The 16,011-nt window shown below is 33.1% G+C and overlaps 1 protein-coding gene across 2 annotated transcripts; it reads left to right on the top strand.

Annotated features, from left to right (window-relative positions):
* Positions 1–9,124: 9,124 nt before the first annotated feature.
* Positions 9,125–13,918, top strand: LOC123904778 (polyadenylate-binding protein-interacting protein 12-like). Of its 2 annotated transcripts, none has more exons than XM_045954398.1 (11): positions 9,125–9,351; positions 9,582–10,164; positions 10,260–10,373; positions 10,475–10,519; positions 10,932–11,004; positions 11,092–11,204; positions 11,316–11,375; positions 11,503–11,550; positions 11,736–11,804; positions 13,397–13,458; positions 13,550–13,918. In XM_045954398.1, exons 2-11 carry the CDS (start codon positions 9,646–9,648, stop codon positions 13,599–13,601), a joined length of 1,155 nt encoding a protein of 384 aa, XP_045810354.1. In that variant the 5' UTR covers positions 9,125–9,351; positions 9,582–9,645; the 3' UTR covers positions 13,602–13,918. The 2 variants fall into 2 exon arrangements, with proteins under 2 accessions (XP_045810354.1, XP_045810352.1); XM_045954396.1 differs by having other exon boundaries at positions 9,192–9,351; positions 9,638–10,164.
* The last annotated feature ends 2,093 nt before the right edge of the window (positions 13,919–16,011 follow it).

Here is a 16,011-nt window from a genome sequence, read left to right as displayed (position 1 = left end):
TTGTTCCTATACTTGTTCTTAATTTCGATTTTATCATCTGATATGATAATGTTTCTATGCTTCTGTTGTTGGTGCAAATTCGTGTTATGATGTTGAGTAAATAAAATTGTGAATTGACGTTGTGCTTGAGAATTAACATAAGGGGTATAATGATTTTTTGGGATTTTGATGATAATTCAAAAGAAAAAGTTTCATAACGTGTTGAGCATCGAATGCAATTGTAAAGCAATTCTGGGATTTTTATGGGTTGAGAGAATGTCAAAACCGAAGCTTTTGAACAACCATCAATGGAGTTTTTTTTTGTTAAATTCGTGTGAAGCTTTTTGATATTAAAACATTCGATTCAATTGTCGTTTCTAAAAATAAATACCGGGTATCTTTCTATAATTGAATGACGATCAAAACGATATAAAACACGTCAAATTCCGTTGAGAAATGAGGGAGAACCGACCGGGTCAAATCGCGGGTCGTCGCGACCCGTTTTCCTGCAACCGGGTGAAGAAGGTGATGAACAGTGCGCGAGTGGCCTCGCCCATTCGCAGCACTGGCGCGTGAGGGCGCGTGAGGGGTCATAGGGACTCCAATTGTTTTAAATGTTTTTATAGAAAAATAGTAAATAATTTTCTTGAAATTTTGGTACCTCTTTGGTAATTTTTGGACACTCGTAGCTATTTTTAATTAATTATTTGGAGTAAAAAGGTGATTAAAAATATTATAATTTCGTGAAAATTTCCCAAAAATTTATGTAGGGTATTTTGAATATTTTGGAACCCTCTGGTGTATCTCACTCTCCCTGGTTTTATATGCTATTAAGATTTGAATTTATTTCTTAATTTTTATTAATTAAATTGACTTAAAATTCATACGTTTCGTCGGTAAACTAAATCAAGATGATTTGGGTTATGAGTTCTGTTATAAAGGAGTAATAGGTTGTTGTTTTGGAGAGGAGTGAATGATTAATTGAGTTATGAAGTTTTAGTTGGTGTTGTAATCGAAGTTGCTAATAATTGTTGTGTATCGGTGTTGTTTTAAGTCGTTGCTCGTTGATAGTAATTGTGTTGCTTGAATTGCCGTTTCGTTGAATAATGATGTTGAGTTACGTGGTTATAACGATGTTGAATTATCTATTTTAATGATGTCGGAGTTGTGCCGAAATTATGATGTTGTAATTGTTGTTGTTGTAATTGCTTATGGACGTTGTTTATTGATGTTGTTATAATGATGATGAAGTTGTCTATCGAAGTTGTTAAATGATGTTTACTATTGACGTTGCTTATTATAACATGACATGCATTCATTCATGTGTTCAATGACGTTGCTTATTGAAGTTGTATAAACGATGTTGAAAATGACGTTGCTTAATGAAGTTGAAAATGATGTTGTTTATAATGATGTTGATCCTCCATGATGTAAAACTGGAAATGACGTTGTTATTGGTACCACATGCATGTAGCGAGTCTAGGCGCATTGCATGCATTTTAATTATATTGATCATTTAAATGATGTTGTTTATTTCTCATTATTTAATTGTTAATTGATGATTGTGGTTGGCTGATGAATGCGCGCGGCCATCCGCTTAGGTGGTCTTGTTGTTGCTTATGATGTTGCTAGTTATTACTTTGTTTTAATTCAGTTACTTTCTTGATGTATTGTCGCTCACCTTTACATTCCCCCTTCTGGCTTGGCCCTACGGTGTGCAACCGTAGATTTTCAGGTAGGAGATGAATCATAGCTGATGTGTTCGGATAGTTGTTGCCTTGATATTTATTGGAGTCGCTCTGTTAGGATGTTGTCGGGGAGAAACTTTATTTAATTATACTGCTAAATTTTTATAACAATTGGACTATGTCATTTGATTAAGTATTTTCAATTCGGACTTCGAAACTTATATTATTTTTGTATTTTCCGCTGCATGCTTTTTAATCATTTGAGGAATTAGTTAATTGGAGTAAGTGTGACATCCTTATTAAATAAATGAAATTAATTTTTTTTGAAAATAAAATAAAGGGGTAAATTAAGGGTGTTACAATGCATACCCCCACTCCTCGACGATCTTAACCTTCACCTGGTTACCATCCACCAAAACGGTCTCAACTCTGTTGATGATGTCCAAATCGGTCGTGGCGATCAGGACCCGAGCAAAATCGAGTCTATCCTTATCAACAGAACATCCATCCGTTCGAAGGTAACGTCCACAGTCGAAAACACAAAGCTTGAAAAATTGTTCATTCCAGGCTTTAAGTGGAATCCCGTACAGTCGAACCCACGCACCTCTCCGGTAAGGCTCCACTTCCTTTTCCCAACGCGTCCAATTCGAGAATATTAATTGAAAAAACTCCTTTGCGTTAAGAACCGTTGGCATTACATCGACCCCCTCTAAGCTACGCACGAAAACCTTATCAGCTCCCATTGGAATGAGAACCACGTCGTTAAAACCCGCGTCCAAAATTCTATTCTGCACCACAGGGATCGCCTCGCCATTAAAAATTGTAGCCACTATTCCGTTGTGAACCCAATCCGCATCAACTGGTGTTGATCGATAACTCCGCATTAAGACTGGGTTATCCTTTACCGTATCCACACGCTGCTCTACCACTTTAGAAATCATCTCTTCCACTTCTTTTTTGCCTTTCTTATGGGAAAACTTTGCATTTCGCTCCCCTAGCTTGACAACTATGTCCCCCACCCGCACTCCATCCGCAGGATTACTCCCTTCCTTCTTTGCTCTTAGATCAATGATACCATCGATTTGTGATTGTTGCCCTGATGATTTCATGTTCTCCTCGCCGTCCTTGGGCACAAAATGCCGGTTGGAATTATGCTTCCCATCCTTCAACAAGGGGGCGTTAGCTTTTTCCGGAGCATCCTTTTTATTCTCCATTCTCCTCCCCGCCCCTGAGTCATTTCGTTCAAACATAGCCACTCTAGCTCTTACACGGAAATGCCCAAACCATACATCGTTTAAGGCTCTCGTCATTTTAGAAACATTTCTAACATTTAAGAATTTGACAAAGCCATAGGGTTGACCGAACTTATTTCTTTTTTTTGCAACGTACACATCCTCCAGTATACCACAAACCTCGAAACCCTTTCGAAGATAAAAATTTGACATTTGTGCTGGAAAATTTGTAAAATAAAAAGAAACGTACCGCTTTAAGTCAGTACCCAATCCATTCACTTCAACATGCTTGCTGACAACACCACCATGTTTGTTTCCATTGTCAAGCTTGTGGTCAGCAATCAATTCTCCTCCACCGACAAACTTACTACCTTTTCCATCCATTGAATTATCCTTATTGATCCTCATACCTTCATTGTGATTGCCGTGAGACTCTCGCCTCCTATCCTCTTCCATCACCTTACGCCGTCGATCATCATTAAACTGACGCCGTCGATCATCATCAACCTTACGCCGTCGATCATCATCAAGGATTTGCTGCTGCCGTTCAAACGCAGGTTGAGACCGCACCGTGCCTGAAAGCGATCGCTCGTTAGGACTAATATCTTGAGAACGATCACGCGAAATTACACGTCGCTCCGTGCTGTAACGAGACTGGTTTCTCCCAGTTTGGCCGCGATCATTTGCGCAAGGTCCTGGGCTATTGAATCGATCGTAAAAGCGTCGATATCCAGGTGTAGAAATTGAACGTGAGAATTGGTAGTTGCTGGTCTTGCGAAATATGTCTTGTTCTCCATCATCCCCTCTAAACCCGTTCCGACGTCGCCGTCTCACCTCCGTCCATCCTCCGCTGTCAATCGAAGCACCCCCCCGTTTCTGCCTTGCTTTCGATGAAGGCGGTGACCGTGACGGCTGCCCTAGGTGAGCCCTAGATGCAGCGCTTCTCTCTCTCTCTCTACCTCTCTCTCTCATCACGACTATCTATTTTTATTATAGTATTATTAATGGTTAGTAGTAAACTTTGTAGGAATATTGTTTATGTTTCGTTAAAAAAAATTGTTTATATTTCTTTTTTTTTTTATGAAAAATATTAATGTTTATATTTATTTTTTTCATAGAGTATTTTTTTTTATTATTTGTATATTCCTATGAGATTTCTTATTATTTTTTCTATATTCTCTCTATATATTTTTTTTTATTTACTAACTTTTTTATAGTTTTTTATTATTTTTTTCGTCAAAAAAAAGTATTGTTTTTTTTTCCCCCTATTTTTATGTATAAATTGTTTTGTTTTGTTCCTATCTATAATTTGTTGTGTTCCTATTTTTAAGCGTATCATCTTTCTATATTTTTTTTTGTCAAAAAAAAAAACCTTTCTATACTTTTTTAATATTTTTTTAGTGAAATTACAATGAAGGATATAAAACTTGTAACGTGGTTAAAAGTAATAAGGATAAATTAGTAAATTTAGTGGTAATCGATTTTAATATATTAATAATAGATTATAATTTTTTAAATGATAATAAAAAAAATCAAAAAACATTCATTTAATTATTAATGTTCCAATTTTCGGACTATATACCATAGAAATTGCCTTAAAAAAATCCAATAATAACTGTCAAGGGAGGTTGAGTCCAAAGAAATAGAGAGAAATTCTTGCATGGTCTCTCCCAACATTTAATTCATGGGCACAACTAATGATTAGAAGAAATTGAGTCCTAACTTATCTTTCATGAAACCATCTCTCATACTAGACGGAACACTATCCCACCATGTGAGGTGTTCAAGGTTTGAACCTCAACCCCTCATTGAGTTAAGTTGATGAAGACCTGATATCCGTAATTTTTGTAGCTACTATAATAGCCTCAATGACGGAACTAAAAATTATTTATATCTATAGACTATAGTGGATAAAAAGGTAATTTACAAAGATAATAAATAATTCCAATTCAAGTACGTGAAATTGCTAAAGTTTATTATCGTTTCCCAAAGATCAAGAATTTTTTAATCAGGTTTCTAAAACACATTACTGCTTCATTGTTTTATAATTTTAATTCATATGCTAATTGTAAATACCAATTTTTAAAATTTTATTTTTTCAATTTTTTATTATTTATGTTAATAATTTAATAAATGAAAACCTTTTTTTTGCAAAAAATAATTTTAGAACAAATTTGATTTCATAATGCATGCTATTTTACGAATATTCATTATCTTAATTTTTTTAATCATTTTTTGCGGTTTTTTTTTTTAAAAAAAACAAAGCCCTTTTTTTTTGAAAAATTAAATTACATTGATATTTTTCCATGTTCAATTTATTAATAAATCAAATAAGTTTTTGATCGATTGGGTTTGAGTTGCTTTCAACAAAACGTGATCCGTCAGAGTTTAATATAGAGGTCTCATATTGCCTCTATTGTGTCGGGTTTATCTCAATATTCATATCATACATTGATTTCAAACTGTTTATAGCTTGAAAAAACCACCATCGCTTACCACTTGCTGCTGGGAGTAGCGAGTACGTGGATCATTTTCGTGTTGACGGTCGGCTCATTCGCCTCAAATTTTTTAGTACTTCTATTTTGTCGTTTAGAATTAACTGAAGGTTGGTATGTTTCGTTGTCCTACACCCATTTGTATGGACTCATTGGACTAGGTCTATGTCCCCTCAATTTTTGTAAATATTTCTTTATTTTTTCCTTAATATAATAAGGAGATATAGACAAAGGATGAAGGCAAAATCTGTTTTGTCCCCTGATATCTAGTGTTCACAACCTTATAAAAAAACTTTACTTTCAATCAAATGTTTTTAATCAGCATTAAGTATTGTGTAGCATTCCTTTTTGACTGATATTATTTTATATCTTTTTCCATTTGTAGAAAATAAATTAATTTTTTTTATCGTAATATTAACATATTATAAATATAAATAATTATTTTAAAAGATTATACATCAGATTAAATTGATATTTTTCATTTTTTTTACACAATATTTTTCATATTTAATTTCTTATGAATCATATAAAAAAATTAATCAAACAAAAATATAATAAATAAAAAAATACAAAAAATAGAGGCAATATAAATCCGACTCAACAACTACACAAAAGTGTAAAAATAATCAGATAAGATTTTGAATGTTCATTGAATTCAATTTTCAAATATGTTAAGTATTGATGATGTTGCCTTATTGACTGGTATTTTGTAATATTCTTCAATCACTAGTAAAATAGTTTTCCCAAATTAATTAAATTCTTCAAAATTATTATGCTATCAAGAAATGTTGAGCAAATATCCTCTAAAATAATTCTATATGTATGTATTATAATTCCTAAGTATTTATAAAAAAAATTCCAAATAAGTTTTCTTACCAATTTCTTTTTACTCGACTTATTTTTATACTCATTAAGGTACAGTTTGACCTAACTTTTTTTATCATAAAAGTTACTTTAAACTTAAAGTTAAAAAATAAAAACTTTAAAAATAAAGTTAAAGTTGTTTGGTTATTCCAGTTTTTATTTTATTTTAGAAGCTATTTTTAAACAAATGTTTTTTGACAAAATTTTATTACAAAAGGTTTGATTTTGTTAAACATTATGGTAAATAAATAAATAGTGTGTTAAAAAAATAAAAGAACATGGAATATTTTTTCATAGTTGATAAAAAAAATAGTTCATAAACAATTACATTAAATAAATTAAAAGTATTTTATGAGAGTGAGTTAAAATAATATTATTTTAAACAACATTTCAATACATCAACATAATTTATAATTTTCTATCAATAAAAAAGCATAATTTATAATTTTCAAAAATTACTCTTTTTTTTTTGCTGCTTAAATAAAAAATTACATATATTACTACGGTATTTCCATAACTTATGATGAATATGATTTATGCTTGTCAATATATGTTTGTCAAAGGAAATGCTTCTAGCTACTACTGTTTATAAAAAAATAAAACAAATAAGCATCCTGCTCCTATATATTGTTTCCGTAAAAAATAATAATAGAAGCACTTTATGTTTGCAAAATATATAAAATATTAGATTTTGGTGTCATTGGGTATCGAAACAGAGGCATACATCAAAATAAGCCATAAGTCACCGAAAAAAGTTAATATTTCTGACTTTTTTGGAAGTATCTTTTTCCACATTTTTCTTTATAAAATTAAGTTACTTATTTATTTTAGGACTTTTTTTAATTTATGTTTGACCCTTTTTATACTTTTAAGAAGTAGAAAAATCATAAAAAAAGGCAGGCCAAACACACCTGTCTCACTTATTTTTATTAATTAATAATAACAAGGCCCAAGACCAGTCCAATGAGTATAGCTTCATTGGTAAAAACATTGCCATTAATATGTAGAGATCGGGATTCAAACTATGATACTTCCAGATATTACTAAAACGAAACCAAACTCTGGGTGGGAATAGGTGGCATAGCAATAGGTGGCATAGCCTATTTAGATTTAGGTTAAGCTAGACTTTTTTTTTTAATATTTAAATAGAGCATATGTCAATATTTTTTCAAAAGCCTATTTAGTTATACTACGCAAAAATCTTTAGGATTACGAGACCTTCCTGTTTAATTAAATATGAATAATATTTTTATTACTAATATTATTATATTAAATTTTGTACTTTCGATTAATTTATAATCTCAGAACATCTTTTCAATAATTTAAATTCATTAGTTTACATTAAACTTTATTGAAATATGATGTCATATATAATCAAAATATCTAAAATGTCATGTTAAATATCGGCTTAATTATAATTTTGACCCCCTATTTTCATTTATTGAAGAAATTGATCCCATATTTTAAACCCGAGTTCAGGTTCCCTCCATTTATTCTCCATTTAGAGAGAGATAGACACAAGAAAAAATTTGTGGGGTCCACAAATTAGTGGGACCCACTTTTAATGGGTCCCACTAATTCTTAATGTGTCTATCTCTCTCCAAATGGAGAATAAATGGAGGGATAATAAATGGAGAGAACCCAAACTCTTTAAACCCACTCACTTTTAGTCATTCATTTACTACTCATCCATTTGTTGTCCATTTAGTAGAAAAATAAACACAAATAAAAATTAACGAGACTCATTTTCAATAGGTCCCACCAATATTCACTCGTGTTTATCTTCCTCCTAAATATATAATAATAGTATAACTATATAACAAATGGATGAATTGTCTTAAAAAAAAAGGATGAATAATAATTGTAAAAAAATCCAAATTTCATACTTATGTAGATAATATGTAAAAGAAAAAAGTAAAATTCAAAACAAATAAACTTATACTTTCCCATTTGACAATAATTCCTCCATGCATCTCAAAAGTAACTTATTAACCAAGGTTGTCAGAACCGGACCGGTCATAGAACCGGATCGGTCATAGAACCGGACCGGTCATCGAACCGGCGAGCTCACCGGTTCAAGGTTCAATTGGTCGGACCGGGTTCAATCGGGGTCGAACCGTTTTTAATTAAATATATATTTTAATTAATATATAAATAAATATATATGAATAATTGTTGAATATTTCATAATTTCACACATTAAAAAGATAAAATGTCACAATTCAAAATAAAATAAAATTTATAATTCAAACCAAATGAAAAATAGATGAAAAACAAAAACATTTCCTATTCTTACAACGTCGTTGTTTTGTTTCAGATTTTTTTATTTTAAAATAATTAAAACGACGTCGTTTTGCCCTTTTTTTAAAAAAAAAAAAATCTGCAAAATCACTTGAACCGCCCGACCGGTTCGCCGGTTCAACCCGGTTCGACCCCGGTTCACGAGTTTTTTTGCCGGTCGGTTTCCTATTCGTTTTTTGCTCAAAACCGAACCGTTTTCATGACCGGTTCACGGTCCGACCGGCCGGTCCGGTCCGGTTTTGATAACCTTGTTATTAACACATTCTCACATTAGATAAAATTTTCATTATCCCTATCATATTATTAAACAAAACTAAATCATTAAATAAAATTTTAAATTGTCAAATTTATGACATGCCTAACATATTTTTACCATGCATGTATGACGATGTATGAAGGATGACATACTTTTCTATCAAAATAAGAAAGAAAATAATAAAAAAGGATGACATATACATACCTTTCTTTTATTTCTTTTTTTTTATGACATAATTGTTTTTTTTTTGACTAATATATTTTATGACATAATACTTGAATGGGTAGTTATGGAAATTAATGAAAATTTGTGTCCAATTTTTTATTTTTAATTTTAATTTTAATATTTTTCTACTTTGATACGATCATCATCAAATTCATCATCATCATCATAGTCACATTCACAACACAACCCAAAGACATCAAATTGGGACGTTCTTCTCAGGAAGGTCCAAAAAGTCAGTGCTGCGAAAACGGACGATCCGAATATTACCCTTTTCATCTCTCTCAACAATATTCATCTTCATCACTAATTCAGTAAGATAAACCTCTCTCTCTCCGATTTTATTTTTTGTCGTAATTTTTTATTTCTTTCTGGGGTTTTAAGGTTGTTGTTTTTTTTTTACCTTAAAATCTTCTGTTAGTTTGATCTTATGTCTGTCATTTGAAACCATGATGTTTTTTTTGTGTGTTTTTTTTTATGTTTTTTTTTTCTGGGTATTTTTTATTTAGTTAGTAGTCTCTTAAAGAATCATTTTTTGATACAGATTTGAAGGGAAATCTGATATTAGAGAATAAAGGTAGAATCTTTTTACCTCAACAGAAGTGATTATGGCGGTTGCTGATAATGTTGGTGCCAAAATCGGTTCTTCAAGTCAGAATTTGGACAACAACAACAACAACACCAACAACAACGTTGTACCATCTGACTCAGCTGAGGTGGAGAAATCGAAACCTAGGACTGATCAGGATGTGAACAACAATGGTGTGTTCAACCATCAACACCAAGAAAGAGTTTCCAATGGTAACTATGGCTTCAAGACTCATCAAATGGGTCAGATGCATGCTAATGGTGTTCAGAACCAGCAGTTTGTGGTGAACAATGATGGGTATGTGATGAATGGTGTCAGAAATGGTGAGAATGGTGGCGAGAGTTTCAAGCGTGAAATGAGGGATTTGGAAGAGCTGCTGTCGAAGCTGAATCCTATGGCTGAGGAATTTGTGCCTCCATCACTAACAAATAATCAGGGCTACTTAGCTGCTGGACCTGCTGCTGGGTTTGGTTACCCTCCTAACAATTTTATACTTTTGAATAATTATGCTAATGCTAACGGCCAAACTAACCGAAGGGTATGAATATATTGTTTTGATCTATTTCATTATTTTCTTGTTGGGTTTTGATGCGATGTTTAACTTTTTTTTTATGACAATGGTGTGTTTTGCAGAGGAAGAATGGCTATACTACTAATGGGAAGCGAAGAGTGAATCATAAGATGGATATGGAGAAAAGAGAAGAGATGATTAGGAGGACTGTTTATGTGTCTGACATTGATCAGCTGGTAGGAATTTGATCGGTTTTGTTGATTTCTTATTTCAGCTAACTTATAATGTTTACCATTTGTATCCATTTCAATGATTGTTGATTTTTGTCGGAATATAGGTTACTGAAGAGCAGCTGGCGTCTCTCTTTCTTAATTGCGGTCAGGTAGTAACTGATATGTATAAAAAAATGATCGTTTAATGTTTATGATGTTTGTTTTTTTCGCAATTGAATTATTATATTGTATAAAAAATATCACTGCAAAAATGTACTGTAATTAATCTAGTTTGAACTGAGCTCATCAAAGGTACATTTTTTAACTAATTAATCATATACGAAGGTCCAAGCTTTAATAAATGATGTGTTAGATTCTTTTGTTCCGTTACATTGCCACTCCATGCAATAGAAAATGATTTGTCGGATTCTTTTGTTCCGTTACATTGTCATTCCAAGCAATAGAAAATGACGCATTGGATTATTTTGTTACGTCACATTGTCGTTTGTGCTATTTAGGGTTTTCCCTTTCTTAATGATGGTTTACCATGTTGCTGAGTCAACTTCTCTTTCCTGACTGTAGGTTGTTGATTGCCGTGTATGCGGAGATCCCAATTCTATTCTCCGATTTGCCTTCATTGAGTTTACTGATGAAGGTATACCACCATCGCTAAATATGTGTTGTTCATATGCTGCATTTATTATCGACACTTCACTGTATTAATAGTGTGTTATGCTTGCAGAAAGTGCTAGGGCTGCTGTAAGCCTCTCTGGAACTATGCTGGGATATTACCCTCTGAGAGTGCTGCCTTCCAAAACTGCTATTGCACCTGTCAATCCAACATTTTTGCCTAGGGTAATGCTTTTCTTAGATATGCTTATTACATGTTCTTGAAAATAAATGACCAGAGTGAATATTAATTTATCTATTTTATTTCTTACTTTTGTGATGGTGTTGTGTTCTCAGTCTGAAGATGAAAGGGAGATGTGCTCAAGAACAATTTATTGCACAAACATCGACAAGAAGGTAGTTTAGGGTTCTTACACTTTCATTAAATCTTGCTTCGAGGAACTACTTGGTCTTTTTCTATATCTGGTTTGTAGCAATTGAGGCTCGTAATTCTTAATAAGTTATTTTATTGTTATACTTGCAGCTGACTCAAGCAGATGTCAAACACTTCTTTGAATCAATCTGTGGAGAGGTTTGTAGTTTTTTTTTTTGTGGAACTAGGTTTATAATGCTTATTGTTGGTTAAATTTGTACTATCTAGTGAAACATTTTCCATTATATTGGTGTGTTCCATGGTTTCAAAGCTTGAGTTTTTTGTTGTTAATTGAATTTAAGTACCTTGTAAAATAATTTTCATTGTCTTGGTGTATTATCAAGGTCCATCGGCTGAGGCTTCTTGGGGATTACCAGCATTCAACTCGGATTGCATTTGTTGAGTTCGCGGTGGTAATTACTCATGAACTTTCCAACCTTCTTACTTTTGTTTGCTCAACTCTGGTTTGGCTTAGCACTTTTTTAACATCCTACATTGCTTTGTGAAGTTATAGCTCTCAGATTGAGTTATCATTTGCGTTCATGCAGCTACCCCTCCCTCCCCAAACAACTTCATTCTGTTTGTACTTCTGTCGATAATCATGTTTCATAGTAATAGTAACTCACTAACTCCACATTGCCTACTAAAACTTTCCATCTTAGCTTTTCATAGCAAAAGGAATGTTTTTTTTCCTTGTTCCTTATGAATCGGAATGGAACAAATCTGTGCACATAATGTACTGAAAATCTGTTGTAATGGTGAATTTGTTCATGCAAAGTAAGGTATCTTGGAATCCGCGTGTACCTTAGTGTCAATGTATTTAATTGATGGTAATAGCATCAAATGTTTATTCGTGGCTCCTTTATCGAAATATTCAACTCCACAAATTGTGAGAGAATTATGGGCACCCACATTTTGCCATACTAGTTCATCATGTGGATGTCTCTATAATTGCACGCTTTAAGGTACAATATGGAGTTACAAATAAATCAGTGGCATGCATTGGGAAGAGCTAGAGCACTAATGCCACATTAGTGCTCTAGCTCTGTCCAAACATGTAATGAGAGAAACCAGAGTGAAGAAAATAGGGTGGGATGGCAAATTCATGTGTGGGGAAAGTCCTAACTCCTAAGAGGCGGTTGTGCCGCTTATGTATGCTTTTCACCTCCATAATGATGTATCTATGATCTAGTGGTCAAGTCATTCTTATCAATTTACCTTACTTTATGGTTGGGGGGCACACTTTAGGGCCATGAAAGGGCACTGATACCTAGGCTTGCTCTATAAGGTTCAGACAAATTTAGCTTTCACGTGATGGGGGTCTTTGTAAGATTGTACTTGAACTTATCTAATGACATAAGCACTATTGTAAGTGTGTGAAAGTGCTTACGGAAATAGTTTATTCATGATCCCATAAGCTAATTTCAGCAAATTTTCAGTCTCCTTAGAATAGCTTATATAAACAACTGATTTTGACCTTATACGAAGTTTTCCATTATTCACTCAATTGTAGAAACAACTTATATAGAAGCAATTATACGACATGGTTAACTAAGTTTTTTATCCCAAACATGCTAATAGTTATTAGTCATCCATGCTTTGGCTTCCTTAGTTTGAATTAGTGGAGTTAATAATTCTAAACTCATTTTACATTGTTTTGAGCTTACAAATTTCAATTTAGTCGAATTTTTGAAGATTAGTTTCACTGTTAAATTATTTTCGTTTCCAGATTTGCACTGTAAATACCCCTCTCTTATAAACAAACAAAAACATGCAAATATTATTTACTAAACTTAGGCTTCCATTTTATGGAGCTATACTCAACTTTCTGCCGCTTACCTTGGTTAGCAGCGAACTTGTGTTTCTTGCATATTCGTTTTTGGTTTGTTGCTTGCCCAATGCTTTTTCTTTTCACCCCACTTTTTCCTCATCTATTGCTACTGTTTGATTGCCACGTCTTTTCTTTTTTGTCTGTCTGAAGATTTTCTTTGCCTCATTCTTTCAGGCTGAAAGTGCAATTGCTGCTCTAAGCTGCAGTGGCGTGATTTTGGGGGCGCTGCCTATAAGGTTTGCTGGATTTCTCTCTGATTCAATTGTCCTAAAAACTTCACAGAACATATATAATGCATTCTGAACCAGTCTTATATCTGGTATGCAGGGTAAGTCCGTCAAAGACACCAGTCCGAGGTCGTTCTCCTCGTAGTCCGTGAACTGAATCAACTGTCATTGCTGCTGGGGTTTGACTGCTGCTACATATATATACCGTACATAGAAACATATATGTTCCAAAGAACCTGTGGCGTTTAGTTGATACTTTTGTCCCCGTGTCTTTGCTCTATGGTTTCTTTGTTTCCCTTTTGGGTAATGGGTTCTTCGTTTAGCTGTTAGAGTTGATGGTACTTCGAGGATCTTTCTTAATTTATGATGCACAATGTGACGTGTTTATCTTGCATGTCCAGAATTTTATGGTTGGATGTTATCTGGAGTTTATTTTGAAGAAACATGTTACCAAATCCTTTTTTAGTCATGACATGTTTATTTGGTTATCGGAAATGCCTTTATGTATGGATATCTGTTTTGATCTTTCTCTTACGCCGTACGAAGTAGTGACTGCATCGCACATAGCTATGCCGGTTATTGTGACTGCAATTACCAGATCAATCCCTGGACAACACCGCCACTGTCGCTTCTTGTACTGTTTAGGTTTTCTACTATGGTTTCTTATTATATAAGCTAGCATTGGTAGAGAAGATTTTGTGGCAGGAGGAGGCCGCCTTGTCTGGTTCTTGAATGATCTTGAGCAACCTTTTCCAAAATCTGTGTTTTACTAGCAATAGTAGAGTTCACCCTACTAACATAGTAACATGTCCCTTTTATTCTCATGAATTTCGGATTTGAGGTGATTCTATTTAGTATCAAGGTTCGGCTCGTCAGCAGATTGGAATTGGTTGACTAGCTGTCTGATTTCCGTTGTTCAAGACAATACATCTAGGAAAGGTTTCTATTCCTCACTCTCAGACTATGTTTCCTAAGTTGTGCCAAAAATTACATATTGTTTAGTTAAGGTGCTAGTTTTTTCCTTAACTAACCATTCCGTATTTTTAAGGGAGTGGATTCTCAATGATTGATGACTATGTCATTTGCTTCTACAAGTTTTGTGTTTCAATTCTGGCACTTTACTAGTGTATGTTTGGTATCACGGTGGGTATGTCAGAATCACAGTGAACCACTTGGAAATCACGGTGGATCGATTCTGGCATACCCACCGTGATACTAAACATAGGTTAACAATGTTTGTCTTTATCAACATACTAAACATAGGTTAACAATGTTTGTCTTTATCAACTTGCTTTCAAAATAGTTGCTAAATGTTGAGATCAGGTCAATCTTTTTCACTCATAAAGACTAATAGCTCAAACCTTAGGTTCATTAAAATTTTAGGGTCCGTCTAGATTATCTTATTTTGAGCTTATTTTGTGGTGGTATGGAAACACACTGACATTTCTATAATCTGATCTAGTTTATTTTCATAAACTCTCCCGAATAGCTTATGAAAATGGCTTATAAGCTTATATGGACATAATTTGACTGTATCGTATCTTTTGTCATGAAAATAACTTATACCTAGCACTTATGCTATCTGTGTTTAGTTAAATTGTTTGCTGTGAACTCAATAAATTCACATCAAATGATTGACTTGCCTAAACTAATTTTCTTTGTTTGGTCCATTTCAACTTAGAACAGCTAGGCACAATACTTTTTTGATGTAAACAGATTTGATTTACACCTTAAATTGATAGGTTGTGTTGACACTCTAGTTTTTTTTCCCTTGTGTTTTATTGCATGCTTTTAATCTATTAATGTGATAATTTTCTCTCAAACTTGTTTGCCAAAAGAAGAAAAGGTGAATTTGGCCATTAAATTAAACACTAGAGTTTTTCTTCTATGTTTATTGTATTTTTCTTCTATGTTCATTCAAGAAAAGGTGTTGATCATCTCTCAAACTTGTTTGCCCAAAATAAGTAAAGAAGATTTTGGCATTACTTGCCACAATTGATATTAAGTGTGTAAATTAAACTTGTTCGTTTCTTCAAGTTTTATTGCTTTCTTTGATCTTTAGTCTAACATGAACAAGTGGTTCATGTGGTGCACCATGCACAAGTATCGGATAACATTATAACGAACACGAATTTTACAAAATCGATCGTTTGATTGAAAAATTATATCCAATAGATCATCCGTAGAAAGTTTTAGAAAAATTGAAAATTATTTAATATGTTATTGAGACACATTAAAATTAACGGGATTTAATAAAACTCATAAACCGCTAATTTTGATGGATCTTAATAACATATCAAATGATTTTCAATTTTTCTAAAAATTTCTACGGATGATCTATATGATATAATCTTTCAATCCAACGGTCGATTTTGTAAAATTCGTATTCGTTATAATGTTATTTGAGACTTGTGCATGGTGCACTACATGAACAAGTAGTTCATGTTAGAAAAAGCCCTAAGAATGTGGTAATTATCTATCAAACTTGTTTGCCCAAGTTAAGTAAGAAGAATTTGGCATTATTTGCCACAATTGGGCAGATTTTCAATTAGTAGTTATGGT

Source organism: Trifolium pratense, linkage group LG2 (assembly GCF_020283565.1).
Source record: "Trifolium pratense cultivar HEN17-A07 linkage group LG2, ARS_RC_1.1, whole genome shotgun sequence".
In the NCBI taxonomy this organism is placed as follows: Eukaryota; Viridiplantae; Streptophyta; class Magnoliopsida; order Fabales; family Fabaceae; genus Trifolium; species Trifolium pratense.
The sequence above is the reverse complement of the archived record's forward strand: the minus strand, read 5'-3'. Positions and strand labels throughout refer to the sequence as shown.